At 43.2% G+C, this 19697-nt stretch overlaps 1 protein-coding gene across 17 annotated transcripts in view; it reads right to left on the bottom strand.

The window, feature by feature from the left end:
- Nucleotides 1-19697, bottom strand: part of SUPT3H (SPT3 homolog, SAGA and STAGA complex component) — a 479638-nt gene that overhangs the window by 241957 nt on the left and 217984 nt on the right. For 3 of the 17 annotated variants that reach the window (XR_014786057.1, XM_084822172.1, XM_084822182.1), the window contains exon 3: nucleotides 6445-6485. The exons of the other annotated variants lie outside the window; for them this stretch is intronic. Coding sequence is in view for 2 of the 3 variants with exons in the window: in XM_084822172.1 (XP_084678298.1) it covers nucleotides 6445-6446 (2 nt within the window). In the remaining variant the exon portion in view is untranslated. The remainder of the gene's footprint in view (nucleotides 1-6444; nucleotides 6486-19697) is intronic. 17 annotated transcript variants of the gene reach the window in all.

The following is a 19697-nucleotide window of genomic DNA, read 5'->3' as shown; positions in this document are numbered from 1 at the left end:
CAGGCACGCCTGGTGGGAATGTGGGAAAGGGCCTTCTCAGTGGCTGCCCCAAGGCTCTGGAACTCCCTTCCCAGGGAGGCAAGAGTGGCACCCTCCTTGATATGCTTTCATAGGCATGTAAAAAAAAATTGGTTCCAGCAGGCCTTTGGGGATAACTAGTTTGGACCTGTCAAAATGTGATGTATGGATACTATTTTTGTTGTTGTGGTTGTCTTTTAATATTTTAATATTTTTACAATTTTAATATCGATGATTTAATTATATTTTTAACTTTTGTATAGTTGTATTTCTATTTCTATTTATAGGTTTTAACTGTACAAATTTTAACGTTATAAAGCTGCCTTGAATCCCAGTATTGGGGGGAAAGGCGGGATAGAAATAACAACAACAACAACAACAACAATGAGAAGGCCAGAGTGATCCTCAAACAACGTATTGTAGACGTTGAATGCCAACATGATCTAGGTGTAACCTAGAACCACATTTCAACAGGCAGAGCATTCCAGTCAAATAAGCCAGCAAACTATCTATTTCTGATTCTGCTCCAGAAGCATCATAGAGCTTTTACATTAGCATTCTTCAGTGTCCTCCCCTCAGCATTTCTGGAGGAAAGATATTGTCAAATCCCCTACCATGAATGAAAGTGCCCCTGTGACTCTGAAGAGGTCAAATCGGTGACTAATATTCTTCTGTACTACTCTTTGTAGTGTCAGGGTGCCCCTGTTGCCCACTGACTTCTCCAATAGTCAGAATCAACACTTAGACAAAAGGGCTACTTTCCAAGGCTCTTCCGTGATGCTTCTGGGTGCATCTGTTGACGTCGAGCCAATCGGGCTGAGTGCCAAACCTTGGCCCCTGCAATCTCTCGCTTGTGCCTGCGTCTGCACCTCACATCTAAAAGCTCAGGTTGTACCTCCCTTTCCACGCCTGGTTCACTGTCGCTCCCAGGGATGTGAGCCGGGGGGGCTCCCCCTCCAGCTGTGCCTCTGAAGTCTGAGAGAGTTCCTTCCCCATGAATTGTATCTCCTCCTCAGAATCAGAGCTGCTTTGGGACTCTGTGGGCTCAGCTACAACCCTGACATGTATTGTCCTACGCAAAAAAATTATTGAACCTCTTTTATTAAAATTGTCAGGCCATTTGGATGCTTTTTATGTCCTCTGGTTTTTTTCTGATCAAAATGCAGCCACCTCTCTTAGAGTTGCCAAATTCTGTGCTGTGACATGCAAAACCCACCAGGAACTGACTTCAGAGACTCTGTAACCCTCCTTGGGAAATTGCAATATGATCACAAACTTTATAACATTGTTGCGAGGGAATCTGTACTTCCTTGGAGAACAGTCTCAGAGTAGGTGATAGTATGGTTCCAGCAAGAAGCATCCCCTGGATTCACCTTCTGATACTGAACCCAGGCACTCGAATTACAGTCTTGTGGGAGTCTTGGTTTCTCTAGGATTGGCATTAGCAACTGCATAAGAGTTTGAGGTGCTGTCTATGCTGAGGCTGGCTGATTTGGAACTGGCATAGGCTAAGGTTTGGTGTTGGACTCTATCCTATGAGCCATCTTCTTTCTGTTTTTCAGTCCCGGAAACCAGGGGTTATCAAGGCATTCATTTCAGGACTTGGTCTGCTTGACCTGTTCGGTCTCAGCCAGCAGTACTGAAGAGCCAGTTTTGAGCTGTTTGTCTGAGGGGATGGCCAAAGCATTCGGTATTGCAAGGTCTGCTATTCCTGGTACCAGGGACAGTTGCCCTGAAGCGCTTTCCATTATGTTGTGCACTGGAAGAAGCTAAGAAAGACCCAGAGACAGTTTCTTGTAAATGGAAGCTGATGCAGTATACAGAGGCTGCTTCAGTGTGGCGATATCTGCTGCCTTGGGGGCTTGTTTCCACAATAAGACATGGAGGCGTACCATTCTGCTTCTGCTGGCCTGCTTCGTAAAGGCCTGGCAGTGGGCACACGAGTCCATCCAGTGTGCCTTTTCGAGGCAGAGAAGGCAGCTGGAGTGGCCTTTGGTCAATGGTATCTTCTCGCTACAGCAGGTACAATTTTTGAAGAAGGCCATGAGCCCCAAAGGGGCAGTGAAGAAAAAGAAATAACAGAAGATACGAAAGTAAGAAAAAGGGAGAAAGAGAAGGACTGTGTTCTCCATCCCAGGAGGGAACAGAAGGTTTTTAGAGGCTTTTTTTTTAACCATAAGGCAGGAGAACATTCCAAATGCTTCTAGTAACTGCGGGAGATGAAAAGGAACTGAGAAGCAGTTGGGAGACACGCCAAGAGCATTGCAGAGGGGCTCCCACCTAAAACCTCTGTTTAGTTCTAGAATGTTCCAAATGACTGTTCTAGGCAGGCGCATAACCCATATGTGTGAGTCACAGAGACCACAAAGATGAACCATGGTAGCTAAGATGGTTATTGTGGGAGAATGTCAACCTCAGGAAGTCAGTGATATACTGTATATGACTCGGAGAATTGGTGGCTTATGGTCTGAGAATATAGTCCATATAACCAGACATGTCAGCTGTGATAATACCAATGCCCAAAACAATGGAGCACCCAGGGTTGCCTGGTTTGTGCATTTTGTTCAGTAGCCATGGAATGTTGAGTGTCAGTTGGGGGGAAAAAAAACCTGGGATGGGGTAACAGAGTATCTTAAAGGAAGGCACTGGTGGCTGGCTGGCTCCGTGAAGAACATTCTTACCACATATTTTCTTGTACCTTCCACTTGTTCCTTCTAAGATCGAACCTGGGTGGTTGAGTATCAGTATTGAAACAAAATGAGGCCACCCAAAATGGGTTTCTACACACTGGAAGACTGCCTAGGTATGCAGATGTTTGTAAACTAAAATAGATTTTTATCCAGCAATCCCAACAGCCCTGTGACCTTCTAGGTCCTGTGGAGAGTTGAGGGCATAGATAAAAAAAAAAATCAAGAATAACTCATTTCATTGTCTGGAGGCAATGAATACCAAAAACACAAATTGCCATGTCAAATTTGATGTCAAAACATCTTTTGTTTGTGATGTGTGCTGGGAGGGAGGAACATATTGCTGCCCAACCACAGGTGTGCTAAACTCCTGAATTTCTACATTGCTTTCTATGGGTAACTCTCAGTTCTGCCCTGGGGGAGAAGAGAAACAAATCACTGGGCAAATTTAGTCTATGGCTGGGAGCAGTTGAGACACTGAAATGTTACACTGTTGGTTGAAAAAAAAAGAGTAATTGAGGATGGGGGGACTGACCTGATAAGTTTCATGAGGGTATAAAAACTCAACTATACAGAGATGTTTCAAAAGAAAGGAAAGGGGATCCTTTTTCTGTTTCCTTCTCTCCAGAAACAGCTCCCTCAGTCCCAATACATAGCGATAAAATGCTCAGTTTCAGAACTGGCAGCCAACCCTAAGCATGATACCTCTAGTGCTATATAGAACATCTTGGATATATGTGTGTATATATCCAAGATGTTGGATATATATACACACATATACACTACAAGGCTTCTGTTCCAGGCTGGCTGGAGCACTGAACAGGAACATGGAGCATAGGGTTGGACTACATTACCTCCAAGGTCCCTTGCAACTCTAAAATGCTATGATTCTATGCTTTTATAGGTGTTCTAGCATGCCAGAAACTGGAATGGTTCCAATCCAGGGGTTACTGAGGACTCTTTCTATCCAAGCTTTACCTAGTCAGGCAGCCATGAAAGATTTTGATAGGCTTCAATCTAAGTACTGGTTTGATACCAAAGTTGTTGTAATAAAACTATACTCTGCTAGACCACTTCTTTGCATTATCCTGTGTTCCTGAAGAATCTTACACTATTATCACACCAAATTTGGTTCTGTATATGTTAACCAATAACTCAGCCTATTCTGTTTGATTTATATCAACATAAAACAGAAGCAAACAATACCTTAGTCACTCCCAAAATTATTAAATTTCAAGTTAAGCACTTTCAGTGTAAATTAACTGTATAAATCCTCTGACTGACAAAAAAGGAAACATATAACATAATTCAGTCCAGTTGTAGTATCTAATATGTTCCATTTGCCACAGAGGGGATCAAGAAAGAGATCGCAAACTGGACTGTGATCAATCGTTTCTGTAAAATAAGGAATAAGTTTGTCTCAGTCTCAACAATATCATCCAATGATGAAGGAATTTAGCAAGGCCCAGAAGAGATGAGTATTCAAATGTTTCTCTCAAGGGAATAGGATGAAAAACAGATAAAGAGAAGAGGAAATCAAAACATAATCCCAGTGTATATATACACAGTAAGTGTTAACTAAATGTGGAAATCCCTAGCTATTTTCAGTCTAAATTAAAACTGCAGAAGTATTTTAAAATAAATCTAAATTCTGCAAAATGCTTGCCTTTAATGCTATTTTGAAGTCATTTTTAAACACCCTGTTCAGATTTCTAATAGTCATAAACAACATTTAAATATCAAAGTTTTATAAAATAGACAGAGGAACTTCAGTTATATGTTGATTTCTAAGTCCATATTCATATTTGGATACTAAATGGTGTGGCCCAGTTTTGAACAGTCTAATTGTTCAGTAGAAATGTAGGTACTAACATTTCTGGAAGTCACACCAGGCATTAGATATTCCTTTATAAACTTTCTTTCATTTAGGTACCACAGCAATCATTTTGTAAATTAAAAATGTGTAGGAAGCTTGCTTACATACTGAAGGCCACTAAGACACTAGTAGAATAAAGTCTTGTTGTATGGCTTAAATATCTCTCAGTTACAGCAAACTAGCCGGAGGTCCCATCTGTGAGTGCCACAGAGTCTCTTGATCTATCCCTGGTTGCATTACTCTTGCCAAGCGAGTCCCCCAAAGCCACAGCTACTTTAATTTGCTTAGCCCTCCGAAGGCATAGTGGATCTTTATTACCCTTGTGAGTGGGTCAGTTGCACAAGTGTCCCATCATGTGGCTGTTGCTGGCTCAGCTGATTGGATCTCACAACTGGTGATTCCTCAAACAGCTTTGAAAGGTTTGGCCTGGTTGCTTTGGAGAGTTAGGAAATCTTTGATCCTACATGTTGAAGTCCATGACTGTATCATGAGCTATGCTGAAGAAAGTTGTACTGAATTTATGCCGAGGGCTTTTCAAGAAGCATCTTCCTAGTGCAGGTTGACTGAATAATCTTGGATGGAGCCTTTTGCTGGGAGGAGACAAGCTATCCTGGTAGTTTGTAAAATAGGATGACTTCTAAAGGCCAATTGCCAAAGCAAACATAAATTACTGCTATTTACTGCCCATCTTAAATAGCAGGAGAGCAAGAATTCTGCAAGTAATATTAGCTTTTATAACTTGGATAATCTGCAAGTACAGCCACAGTCTGCAATATGGTAACAGTTAAAATTGGTCCTATACTGTGCTTTAACTTTGTTTGTTGAAGAAGCAAGGACCCTATTCATAGATGATCAAGCAAACTGTGGTTTGTTTCACCAAATGTTGGCTTATTGTCCTCAAAGTGCTTTGCAGTAGCCAAGGACTGGGAAAGTGTCACCGTGTCACCAGTACTCTTGCTGTTGGCTGGCTGCAGAATGGGGTGGGGAGCATGAACACTCTTCTCTTTGGAAGCAAGCCTCTGAGCAAAATACAGTCCTAAAGCTTCTCTTTGCTAACCCTTCCCTCCCTTCCCTCCTGAACAGATGTCCTTCCTGCTATTGACATTTTTTCAAAAAAGACACAAGTTTGTTGTTTTTCTCAGTACTGGTGAGCAGCGAGCAGAACAACAGATGTTCAGAAGACTTTGTTCCTTAGGAGGTGGGCAAATTTCGGGGAAGGTAGCCCAAACTATGAAATTGCACCTGTTGAATTGTTGGTTCAACAGGTACAAAGAACAAATGTGTGTTTTGCTAAGAGCAGAGGTGTTTTTTAAAAAAACATTTCTCTCTTTAAATATGGACAAAAGCACCCCTGACCCCTTTACTTATTTTTTTGTTGGGCAGAGCGACAATATTTACGCAGTATGGCCAATGGTCAGGAATGCTTGCCATTGGAGTCCAAAACATCTGCAGGGCACCAGGTTGAGGAACATAAAGCAGCCTTTATGTTCCTAAAGTTATATTATGTATAACTTGGTTTGCCCATAAAATTATCATTACATTTGAAAACTTTGAAAAGTAAACTCGGTACATTTGTAATTATTGTCTGAATAAACTATACTTTTAAAATATAACATACCAAACATGGTAATTTTATGACCAAACCAAGTTATACATAACATATTTTAGGTTCCTAGTTTATGTCTGAGCACAGGGAACTTCAGCAAGTGGTCCCTGAAACATCTGAATTAACCCAGAAGCCAGAAGAAGCAGGAAGAACTGGAGGCAGAAGAAGTCAAGTCCAGAACAAAGTCCAGGTCTCTGTAGAACAAAACCCAAACTGTCAAGAACGTACATTTTCTCCCATATGGTGACTCTACTCACATGCTGGGAAACTGAGCATGACTCGGAGCATCCCAAAATGTCTATCAATAAAAAGATAGATTGGATCAGTAATTTTAATAAGGGATGGGAGAAATATCTATGCTGAAAATCTTACAGAGAGGATTAAAAAAACATTTTTCTGCATGGCTTCATTATTCCCAAACATTTTACATCTCTAGTCTTTCTGTAAAAGTCTTCTTATTACAGAGTTTTAGAAACCATTTTGGGAGGAGTAAAGGCTTGGTAACAATAAATAAACACATTGTCTTAAATTCTAAAAGAAAATATTTCATAATCCTAAATTGTTCAATTTTTCCAAATTTTCAGAAAGAAACAAAAACAGTCCTTGAAAACCCCCCAGAACCCCCCCCCCCAATTTTTCCCCAGGCCTTCACATCTCTATTTCAGGCTGTGGTTTCTTGGCCCCCAACACACCAAAGTGGGCAGGTTTGGATGTACACACAAACCAGAGTTAAGCTAAACATATCATGATTTAGCATTACATCCAAAATCCAGCCTATCAATTGCTGTACAATTATAACAGGTTTACGTTATAAATCAGGTGCCTAAGTCTGCATCAACATCAACTACTTCAGAGTGGCTAAAACATCTTAGGATGGCAAGTAGACTGTTCTTCCTAGTTCAACCACCTGTGATTTCAGAGGAGCTCAGTGCAATGCCACTACATTCTGTATCTGAGTACAGTACTCTCACCTAGAGAAGCACTGTAACACAGACTCTTCTGAATGAGCCAGAACAATGTTGAGCAGACGTCTGGGACGAGAACAACTTTAGATGTGCCACTGGGCTGGCATACTCTTAACTGTTGCTTTGCTGGCCACAAGGATCCACACTAGTTCAGGTTGTCTTTACAGGAGTTAAATCACTTCTGCAACAACGTTCTACTCTGTGATACAATATTCCCACATAACAATAAGTCAGGAATCCTGGCTGAATTTTTAAAAATATGCTAGTGCATGCATCCCATTTGCTCCCCTCTTCACATCAGCAGGTAAAAAACCCAGTGAGAGGATAGCTTTGTGTGATGTCCAAACCCACGATTATGGTTAAATGCACCCAAACATGCCAGGATTGTAGGCCAGCTATAAACTAGGGTTTGTTGTTGGTTTATGAGTACTGGCTTGTCTAGACACTTTTAATATTAATCCTGGGTTCAGACATCACACAAAGGTATCCCCTTGCTAGTTTGTTTACCTGCTTGTGCGATGAGACAAACAAATGAGGTGCATGCACTAGCATGCAGCTAATTCACATTGTGGATTATTAAATCAGCATTCCCTGTTTATTGTTAGGTGTGAATGCTACCAGCTGATGTAATTCTCAGAGGTTTAGCATGTTACCAGTATAACCATACCTCTTTTAATATATTTTTAAGTACTGAATATGCTTTTCTAATGAAAATTATTGAAGTATTACATGATAAAATCTCTTTAGGTAAAACTCATATAAGATACTTTCCTCAGCTTTCAAACAGTATACTTAAATATTTAAAAATGGTATAACCCACAATCTATTCCAGGCACCAATGAAAGAGAATATGTCGACATGTCGCCTGGAAGCACTTTATAGCAAACATAATAAAGATAGCAGAAGTTCTAGTTCAATCCATTATAAATACCTCAATTCTTCTTAAAATCACAAGAACATATTTTTAGTTAAGAATTCAAACATGCTTCTTCTTAGAAGACTTCATTTAAGTGCAATTTGGCAGGATTTTTGGAACAAGAAAAGAAGAATTTTGAAAAGAATTGATGTTTTAAAGTCACTCAAGTTTTGATCTATTTGCTAGAAAAACAAAAGCAGAAAGTTTGGAGGATGGTTACATTCTATGACCATTAATTACATTTTGGTTGCTGAGTTAGTCTCCAAAAGCTCAGGAGCTATATCCGACACTAACGTTGCAGCATTGGGCTTTAGAGACTAAATGGAAATTATATGGAAAACAATGGTCTTTTAAAACCCAAATGAATTTCTGAAGCTCGAATATTTTGGCCACCTAATGCGAAGAGAAAACTCCCTGGAAAAGACCCTGATGCTGGGAAAGATTGAAGGCAAAAGGAGAAGGGGATGGCAGAGGATGAGATGGCTAGATAGCATCACTGATGCAATTAATATGAACTTGAGCACACTACGGGAGAGAGCGGAGGACAGGAAGGCCTGGCATGCTATGGTCCACGGGGTCACGAAGAGTCGGACATGACTGAACGACTGAACAACAACAACAACAACAACAAAATATGCTTTTAAGAAGTGATTGATCTATGAGATGTATAATGACCATTTGGAGCAGCATCATATGGTGAATGTCAGCCCATTAACCTCGGAAATAGTTGGGTGTGCTGCATGGGAATTGCTATAGATCAAGGTTGGAGTCTGGCTAATGGGGTTAGGAAGGAATTTTTCACTGAGATCCCTCATTAGCCACGGGATTTGGGGGTTTTCAACTTCTCATAGTGATCCTGAAGATATATTCAGATGGGGCCGATGGTGTTGCAATAGACTCTTTTTACAACAGGTTGGAACTTGGCAGAGATGGGGTAAGAGGGATACTGTACCCATGTTCCTTAAGGGGGAAGCCTTGGGTATCTGAACGAGTCTCCTGCAGTTGAGAAGCACTGAGAGCCATGGCCCCCAAGAGAATAGCTAGGGGTGACCATCAGCAGCGTGGACTGGCATCTGCCTCACACCATTCTCCTCTCTACAACTCCTGAGCAGACAGACAACTGAATGCTATGCACATTAAGACAGAAATAAGTCCTACAACTTCCAGCATACCCCAGCCAGCATCCTAAGTCTATTTCCAACCTAGCATAGAGCCCTCTTTTTTTCCTTCCACTACTGGCACAAATGCAAAGTATTTTTAGTCACATAATAGCACTGGAAACTTTAGAATAACCTATACAAGAAAATGCCAAGCATCTGAGCACCATTTTTGGGGATGGAAAGGCAGGGTATAAATTGAATGCATACATACATACATAAATGCATATATATAGAAAGCTGTTTTGATGCTGATGCTGTGTCCTTTTAAAAATTTAACTCTGGAAATTCCCCTCACTTTTCAAAACCAAACACTAAACTTCCTGGAACTGAAAACACTGACACTTTCTATTAAAAGATGTTTAGTCAACAGGTAACTAAATATTTACAAATAATTTCTTCTATGTCACACATTGCCTGACTTATGTGTGAAGTTGTTAAAAAGCACAACACTGCTTGCAAAACTTAAGTGTGTGCTCATGGAGGGGGATGAGGGGGAGAAGAGACTTGTGCTCTATCCATAAGCCCTCACTTCTTCCAAATGAAACCAAAGATCCCCTTGATAAGGAAAGTGCAGATATCAGAACTAAATAAAATCCTGTTATTCAGAAAACACAGCTGTTACACTTACCGTGAGCTGTTTTTCCCTGACTTCTCCTGGAGTAGGTGCAGTAAGGTATGGGTTAGCCATAGGCTCCCTGTTGATTGGCAGAACTTTCAAATTTCTCTAGAAGTTTTTAGTCCCTGACTCCTTAGCTTCCCCTTCAGCTTGAGTTCCCCAGTCCAAGCACTTGCCAAGCCTAAAGAAAACCCACTCTGGAAGGAGAATGAAAAGAGAAAACCCTCGGGGCCCAGCTCCCCCGACCCTAAGTGGAAGGACCAGCCCCCACAAGGAGACAGTGACCACAGAAGAAGGGTACAACAGAACTTTTATTATTGAACATCCCTTTGCAGACAAGGAAAACAGTAATGTAATAACCCACAAGAACTGCAGGCGCAGGAAAACATGAGTACAGCATACACAAGAACTGTAACAGACCCAAGTAATAGTGGAACCAGCTTGCTATCCTGTACCAACCACCCCAGAATCAGCAGACAGGCAGGATGGAGCTACTCCAGGAGAAGTCTGGGAAAAATGGCTCATGGTACGTGTAACAGCTGTGTTTTCCCCTGACTTCTCCCTCCAAGCTCCAATAAGGTATGGGACATACCAAAATGACAGCAACCCAGGGAGGGATAAAGAGGGTGGAGAGGAGGACCACCCTCCAGGGGCTCAGTGAGACACAGTCTGAAGCACCCTCTGGCCAAAGGCCGCCTGTGCAACTGTCCATTTACAGATATTGTACGGATTCCTGAGAGGAACAGAGGCCCATGCTTTAGACAGCATGTGTCTGTGACAGGTGAACAGTATTTGCAACGAGGCAATCCACAGATTAAAAGCTGCCCTCCCAAAGGGAAGGGGGGGGGAGAGGGAAGAGTCCAAGAGAGGGGGGTGTCCGTGCATCCCCCCCCTTTGAGGATGGCTCCATTGGAGATGGCCGTTTCTCTGCTGATACACACACGCACACACACACACACCTGTATAATTATTCACATATATATTATTCATTGTTGTTGTTTTGTTTGTTTGTAGGTGGGGTGGGCAAGCGAAGATGAGGAAGCTCCAGGCCCCAAAAGAGAAGGAGCCACCAAATGAGCAGCTCCCCAAAAAGGCACGCTTAGTGCGCCAGACAGGAGAGGCCCCCACCCCGCCCCGTGAGGGCAAGCTGTGGGCAGTGGATGAACGACCACTGCCACGGAAGCTGAATCCTAGGGCAGCCTCCGTGCACATGCCCTGGAGGCAAACGATGGGGCATCCACCTGCCTGATCCCCAAGCAAGGAATGAGGCTCAGGCCTCCAGTGCACTGGATGCCAGCCAGAAGAGGTCTGGGGCCAGAAGCAAGGGAAAGAGGAAAATTGCACCCAAACGCTGCTGCTGAAGCAGAGCCACATGAGGAAAGCAAGCGAGGCCGCACATGAGTGTATGAGGAGGAGGAAGGTGGCTGGCGTCCAAGCTCCTGCAGCTCATTCTTTTGCTGGCTAAACAAGCAGGTACCTTTGTCCTGAGCACCAGGTCCTCTCTGAAAGAGGGCACAGGTGGGAAGCACAAACTGGCTGAGAGAAAAGGCCCCTCTGGAGCGGGGGCAGAAATAACTGCCCCCTGGCTGTGAGGGACCCCACTGGGATAAGCTGTGAACCCCGGGTCCCTTAGGTGGTGTGGGTGGGCACAAAAACAAGAAGGACTCAGGGCCAGCTCCAGCACAGGCCCTGCCCAAAGGAATGGAGAGGCGCTGCCCCAACCGTTCCACACCAGCACTGGGCCCCTCCTTTGATTGGAGGCACAGGTAGGGGGAGAAAAACCTTGATCCAACCTGGCGTAACTTTCCTCTGACTTCTCCCAGGGCTGTGCTTCAAAAAGGTCTGTCTGCCTTCAACAGGCAGAAAAGGAAGACTGGGGAACTCAAGCTGAAGGGGGAGCTCGGGAGGCAGGGACTAAAAACTTCCAGAGAAATTTGAAAGTTCTGCCAATCAACAGGAAGCCTATGGATAACCCATACCTTATTGCCGCTTGAAGGGAGAAGTCGGGGAAGACAACTTTTACATTCATATATATTAAATGATTTCCCCCCCAACGGAGCAGTTTTTAAATGAAAATAAATTAATAAAGTGAAATAATACATTCAACTTTGCTTATATACTTTCAGTGTTTTCCATAAGTATAAGGTAAGTACTGAAGCAGGGGTGCAAAAGCTAAAAGCTGCTTCACCCACACACATAATTTTCATGTAGATGAATTGCAGACAAATATGAATTGTGATTTGAATGCAATTAGTTTTGCTATGCTAGGAGTGCATGGTGGATTCTCAAAGCGTGTACTTACAGCAATTACTTACACTTATATGACACCATGAAGCACAAGTGTTTCTGTTTTTATTTTTCCTTTGATTCACCTAGGAAAATTATGAGAAACAGCCCAAACTAATATGATTCCCAACGTGTGTGTATTAAGCACATGTAGAAATACTGATACCGGTAACATCATGTATAACTCCTTCGAATACTGAACTCAGGTAGTGAGTGCCAACAAAGCTGTAGCCAAAACAGTGTCACTGAGGAACAAGAGGAAGGTGTCAATATGCTCATGGGATGCCCAATGTTTGGCAGATGTACAAAAAGCAGCTCAGTGAGGACTGAACTTGTTTAGTGGACATGAATGCTGACTGTTGGGAGAAATGAGAGAGAAAACCAAGGGGGAATGGAGTATCCTGGCATAGCTATGTGTATGTAATATGTCTGCTCTGCATCTCATGGTATGTTGTTGGTTTTTTGTTCTGAAATATTTTTGTGTTGTGCATACTGGGTTTTATCCAATGGTGTCATTCTGCTGCCAGGTCCAGGAGAGGGGAGATTTCCCTTCCCCCCTGCCCTCAAAATCTGCTCAGAAGGGCTGATAAACCCTTTTGTGCATTGCAGAAAGCTGCAGGGGGGAGGAGAGAAAGAGAGGTGCCGTCTAGCACAAAATTAGGTTAACCCACAATGTCATATCTGTTTGTCGAAATGTGAGAGAGGACGTGTCTCGAATGCAGTCTCTTTTACACCATGCAGCTGTTTTCTATGGTGCAATTTTTAAGTCAAATGCTCCCAGATCCCGTGAACTACAAGACATAATTCTGTTTTTCTAGGGGCACACAAGCAAGCACATTTCATTGCCACTTTGAAGGATTTAGAAGCAGCTCTGTTCAGAAGTACTTGCATTTTAGTTCCGGGCATGGGATCATGGCAGAAAAGGCCCTTTCCCTAGTCACCCCCCACCAGAAGGCATGTCAACTTGGAGAGTCTTCGAAGGGTGAACTCATGGCATAGACAGAGACAAGATGGTGCCTCATGTACCTGCGTTCTAAGTAGCGTCACATTCCACCACTCATTTGAAGATGACATGTAGTGGATTTTCCTTGTTGCATAGCGGATGGTGGGAGTGACCAAGCTATCTTGGCATGAGAGTTCTCACCCCGAAGCTGTCTGGCCAATTCTACGGATCATCCCACCTGTTGTGCAATTCCTCTCTCAGTTCAAAGTGACTGAAGCGGAGCACCCAGCCAGAGATTTCTACAGAAACCCCCATCTCCCACCTGCCTTCTAAGGTATTTGCATTTCACTGTTGGGACAGAAGCGTCTTAACCACTTGGAAGCCACTCTGCATGTGACAAAATTATACAGAGCGTATATGACAGGAATAGAAGTATCTGTCCACACACTCACACACAGGCATGAATACTATCCATACAAACCACAGGAAGAAATTTGAGCTCTCTTGTCATGAAAGAGGAAGAAAGAGACAGAACGGAGAAGTTACCTGCCTAGGACATCTATCAGGGCATGAATACAGGGAAATTTAGGAATATTGCTTGTTTTGCATACTCAACTGGCTTCCTCAGCATCTGGAACAACCAGGCCTGAAGAAACCCACATCCTAAGCCACAAGCTGTAGACACCTGGACTTACTCTTCCTGCAGGATGACAACAGCTTTTCAATCTGGTAATATCTGGTAGACATCCTCAACATTTGTATAGTGTTTTTTAACTAACAAAATTGCAACGTCCTTCCAGAGCCTTACTGTCATGAGCTACTAAATGCAAGAACTCCATTGGTCTTTTGACTGCTTGGCTCACTCACACTAAAAGCAGTGACTTAAAGCTAATACAACCAAATTTTTCCTATATATTGAGAACTGTAATAGGATTCCACAACCATTTCAGTTCTCAAAATCAGCTATATGTGCCATTCCTGCCTGGAAGGCTCCCAAGGCTTTTTCTCAGTGGAAATGATGAGTGCAACTTCCGTTGCAGGAGGGGAAGGCGCCAGCCGGGGGGTCTTTGTGTGTGTTCCCTTGGAATGATCATAAAGCCTCAAACGCTTTCATGGCGAACAAAAAGATGCTGGTGGATCCCTAGTGTTGAACAACTGCTGGGCTGTACAAGTTGATCTAATCCACCATAGACTGCCGCACACAGGCCCTGAGGCCCTGTGTGTTTATACCCTGTGCAGCAGGAGTGGGGAAACATTTTAGCCCACGGGTTGAATTGGCTCCAGACAAGCATGCTGGAGGGCTGCAGGCCTGCAGTGGCCAGGGCCACCCCTATGGCTGGCATGATGCCCTGACATGTTTGTCTCCCCCCCTCCCATTTGCTCTCACACAGAGTGCCCCTCGCATGCTATGTTCACATGCATGCAGTGGGCTTTGGCCACCCCTCTCCTTCCCTAATTGGGGAAGAACTCAAAATGGACTATGTGCCATCCCTGCCCAAATCAGGGGAAGTGAGAGGTGAGCAAAGCCCTCTTACACGCCACCTTGAGGAGCAGCTCCTCGAGGTGCTGGCTCAGGGCTTGGAAAGGGGACGTCCCTAAGAGAAACAGCCTAGCAGGCCAGATGGGGGAGGGTCATAGGCTGGACTCTCTGGAGGACTCCCAGGGCTGCTGTACAGCAACGCTTAACATCCTTCGGGAGGATGCAGTCTGCTCATTCACATTAAATAGCTGAAGGGCATTACAGTGAGAGGCAGGCAGGCCTAATGCACGGTTCATACGCATTATGCTTTCTTGAATAAATAGAGGGCAATCCTGTACCCACAAACCTGAGTCAACCTGTTTTTCTCTGCTTAGTGTTTCCAGCTCCATGTTTTTCAGATTGGAAAAAGGGCTACTGAGAACCACAGACAGGTGCATTGTTTTTCAATTACTGCCATTTTATAGTGGTAGTTCTAAAACATCAGAAAACTGATTTCCCATCAGGAAAATGGAAAGCATCTAAATTTGCTGGCATTGGTAATTTGACTCAAGACTGTTATGCTTTGTTTTTTTCTAAAATACGAAGTGAGATCACAGGAATTACAGGTAACATTACACGAGTTGGATACTTTTTAAAGATCTCTAATTAAATATCACATGACATCTGTTTTTAAATCATACTTCAAAAATCTAGGAAACATCTTTAGATTTTGGTCTGCTGTTATTTCAACCTGTAAGCAGATGACCAATGCTTTAGTAATGTCTAGACTTTTAATGTGCTTAATGCTATCAGCTGCTTGCAAAAGACCACAGTTTGAAATGCTGCAGATGGGACTCCTAACAATACAGCAATTGCTATTTTCAATATATTTTTCAAAGGAATCCAGAAAATGAGCACACTACGATACAATGTTAGAATCACCATTTTGTGTTTTAAAAACACATTCAACATTCTGGCAGGTGGCATAATACTTACAAGGAATGCAGTGACAAAACCCTGTTCAACAGTATTTGCGATGCAAGGTTTGTGCAACTGAAGAAGGAACCCAGTGGCCAGTCCATGCCACTTCATGTGAGCCCACATGCAGCCTGCAGCATGACTGAATGCTTTTTCATAAAAAAACATAGGAATCCAGCGTGACAGTGTCAAAGCTAGGCTACAATCTTTCTCCTTGGCATCCCAATTTTCTATGGATTTTTTTTCCCCAGAGAAACACTGACTCATGTGAGCTGCAACCAGCAGCTCAAAGAGAGATGATCTGGACACAGATTTACCACCTCAGTCAGCACTAGGCCTCTAACAACCAACTGACAGGAAATTGAACAGTTACTGCTATCTATGGCCAGCACTGCTACTGCCACTGGATAAATCAAAGCCTCTTCTTTGAAGGCTAATCCCCACATCACAGTTAATACATTGAAAATAGCAGCATGAAGAAAGAAGTGAATAGGCCAACAACACACCATAGATAGAACTTTCATATTATCAACCCAAATCCAGTCAGTTGCAAGTAACCAAGTGAAACACATCCATCATAAACCAGTTCAGTACAGGCTCAAGGATCTGAGGGACCATCAAGAAAGGCACCCTCAGTGAGCTCCTCTTAACCTGGAAAGGGCAAGATGTGCGAACTGAGAATTTCTTAACACTGACAGAACCCGAGTATGGTGTGTGTATGCTTTACTGATAGGTGGGTAGGGGGGCAACCTAAGCTACAATCCCATTACTATGAAGAAGAAATATTAAGGCTAGACTATAGATCATGCTATTGGACAGTTATGGACATTTGTCTTCCTATAGCCCTATTCAGGCATGCAAAGCCCTTACATGTGCCCCTGATGTTGTGTATGTGACACAAGCCCCTTAGACATCTGCATATACAGTGTGAATGTCTGTAGAAGGGAGGCCGACACGCATGCAGCTGTCTGCTTATAGGCCTCCCTTCTACGGACATTTGTACCATATGCATGAATGTTGCAGGAGGGCTACATAACGCACACAGCGTTGAGGCGGAACAACATAGCATGGCCCCACTTGCACGATTAGGTAAGCCTATTTTTTGCATGCCCAAATAGGGCTTAAATCTATTGTCTAGATCTTGTGAGGCTTGCTGGAGCTAATCAGAGGTAATGTTAGAACAAAGCAAGCAACTTTCTGAACGGTGGGTTGCTGGCCCAGACCCTGCTCTAGAACACGGAGCATGTGCTTGTGCAGTTAAACCACGACTTGTAGTTGGAGAGATAGTTAGATCTGTGCTTCCCTATGTGACATACTCTCTTAAGAACCAGTCCCAGAGTTCCTTGTGCATAGGCATGAGGGACGGACAGCTGCTGCTGGTGCAACAAACACCATAATAATCAAGGACTTTTATCCCAGGAACAGCGGGAGCCTGTGCTGCTGGCAGGATTTACAGGCCCAATATACATGCAAGTAAATGTCTAGTATACACACACACACACACACACACACACACACCACATGTACTGCATGGCTGGCTAAGAATTCAACATTCTACTATGTGGCAACAACAAATAAGCCACCTAGGTATTTTGTCTATCAAGTGTGAATTTGCAAGAGAAATTGATTTGGGGAGAATTATTCATGGTTTTGCAATGAAAAAGACCAGAAAAATAAAGCTTTAAGGTAGATTGATCTGTCTATAAAATGTTTGTATTCATACTGGTAGATTAGAATAAAAAATCAAAACAGGAAGGAGGAAGGCTACTTGCTACGTGTATGAAGCTTCATCTAAGGTAAGGGAATGCATGTCTTATGTTTTTGGACAATTCCATGAGAAGCCAACAAAGCCCCTGATTTCAGCAACCAGACAAGAGTCAATTCTGGCTTCCTGTTGTACTCTCTTGACCCTTGCCTACCCTGACTTATTTAAGCTAGCTGGGAGGGGCTGGTTGAGTAGATCCAGGGAGTGTTGAATACTTTTTTTGTGATGGAGTGGTGCCCACCACCTTGAAGGAGGTGGTGCTGCATCCACTCCTGAAAAAGCCCTCCCTGGATCTGGAGGTTTATACCAGCTACCGCCCAGTCACAAATCTCTCTTTTCTGGGCAAGGTGCTTGAGAGGGTGGTGACTGGGTAGCTGCAGATGTTCTTGGAGGATACTGATTATCTCAATCCATGTCAGTCTGGGTTCAAACTTGGTTTTGGGACAGAAACAGCTTTGGTCAGCTTGATGGATGACCTCTTGTGGAAACTGACAAAGGAAGGGAGTGTGACACTGTTGATCCTGCTTGATCTCTCAGTGGCTTTTGATTCCGTTGATTCTTCTGGATTGTCTCTGTGAGCTGGGAATTGGATTGGTCCTCCCCTCCCCTCCCTGGCAATTATGCTGCAGGATGCCACAGGGTACCAGCTTGTCCCCCATGCTATTTAACTTCTGTATGAAGCTGCGGGGGCAGTCATTAGGAGATCTGGAACAAGCTGTCCAATATGCTGATGACACCCAAGTCTGTTTCTGTGTAACATCTGAATCAGGGGAAGCCACACGTGTTCTGAACCGTTGCCTGGATGTAGTGAAGTGTTGGATGAGGGCCAACAAACAGAGACTGAATCCTGACAAGACATAGATTCTATGGCTGGGTGGTTCCCAGGGACAGGAACTGGATGGTGGTGGGGGGAGGGGATTGCTTGTTCTAGACAAGGTTGCATTCCGTCGGAAAGAAGTACATAATTTGGGGGTGCTCCTGGATAGATCATTGCCATTAGAGGCACAAGTGGCTTCTCTGGCAAGGAGCATGTACTACCAGCTCTGGTTGGCATGTCAGCTACCCTCTTTCCTGAACAAGAATAGCCTAGCCTAGTAGTACATGCACTGGGAACCTCACATTTAGATTACTGTAATGCACTTTATGTGGAGCTACCCTTGTGCTTGGTCCGGAAACTTCAGCTGGTGCAGAATGTGGCAGACAGAATGCTGAGCGGGGTACTTGGCGGTGTACATATTATATCGGTGTTGAAGCAACTGCACTGGCTACCCAAAATCTTTCTGCTGGCATATAAAGCCCTTGGGAGCATTGACCTGCAAGATCGCCTTCCTCAGCACAGACCACACCATCGTTAAGATCATTGGAGGCGGCCTTGCTGGTTGTCTCACACCCTGCAGATTGCGGTCTTGCAGTGACCTGGAACCAGGCCTTCTCTCTGGTGATGTCAACCTTATGCAATGCCCTCCCCCCTGGTATTCAGGAGATGCTAACTGTACCATGCTCTAGGTGCCAATTAAAGACCCCTGTCTTTACCCAGGCCTTCCCTGAGTGAGTGTGCTGCCCAGTCTGTTTGCTCATTAAGGTGTTCTATTGGTTTTAATGTCCTTATCAATGGTTTATATCAATGTATTGTATTTTAATGTATACTACAAAGTATTTAAATCTCCTTGTAAACTGCTTAGATATATTTTTAAATATGGTAAGCAGTATATAAATCTATTAGATAATATAAATAATAATATTTACTTCTAGCCCTGCCTTATAGTTGAAAGAAGGGGCATGGATGGCTCCCCCCACCCCTGCCCTGACCCCATCTGAAAAACTATCCATTTGAGGAATCCTCTTTGTGGATAGGGAAGTTTCTATTTTTATTCAGAGCATCTTTGTAGGAAGATACCAGCACATTTTTCAGAATAGGTTCTTTATATTTAGTTTACACAAAGAATACTTAAAGATGAAAATCTAGATGCAAAGTTTTCCATTAAGGTGAATGTGAACAACATGGCCAGTTTTTGCAAGTATAAGCAGAACTAGAAATGAAAAATATTGTTTTAGCTTGGGAAAACAAATTTTTTTGCACATGTAAGTGAATTATGGTGGGTTTTCCTGTTGCTCATAATTTTGATTTTGCAAAGAATTAGAAAACGTGTATTATTTCTCAAAAGAAATGGAGGCCAAGAAAGAAAACTATTCTGTCTGGTATTATGAAAAAGATCTGAAAATTAAATACAAACACCAGCAACTGAAAAGGATCTTTGGTGATATAAACAGAAGAGGGTAGAGCGATAATTATTTATTCATCATAAGTAGTAGCTCGGTGTGTGTGATAGTTCTAAATATAGGAAAATAGGTGCAACTGCACGCTTCAACAGGGTGTACATGGCCGGTGGCTGTCTCTGCGTCGTAGGCCACATTCTGCAGG

This window comes from Heloderma suspectum, chromosome 1 (genome assembly GCF_057233095.1).
Source record: "Heloderma suspectum isolate Gila_16-S chromosome 1, 16-S_ref, whole genome shotgun sequence".
NCBI classification, from domain to species: Eukaryota; Metazoa; Chordata; class Lepidosauria; order Squamata; family Helodermatidae; genus Heloderma; species Heloderma suspectum.
Note: the sequence above shows the minus strand (reverse complement) of the source record. Positions and strands in the feature narration are given on the sequence as shown.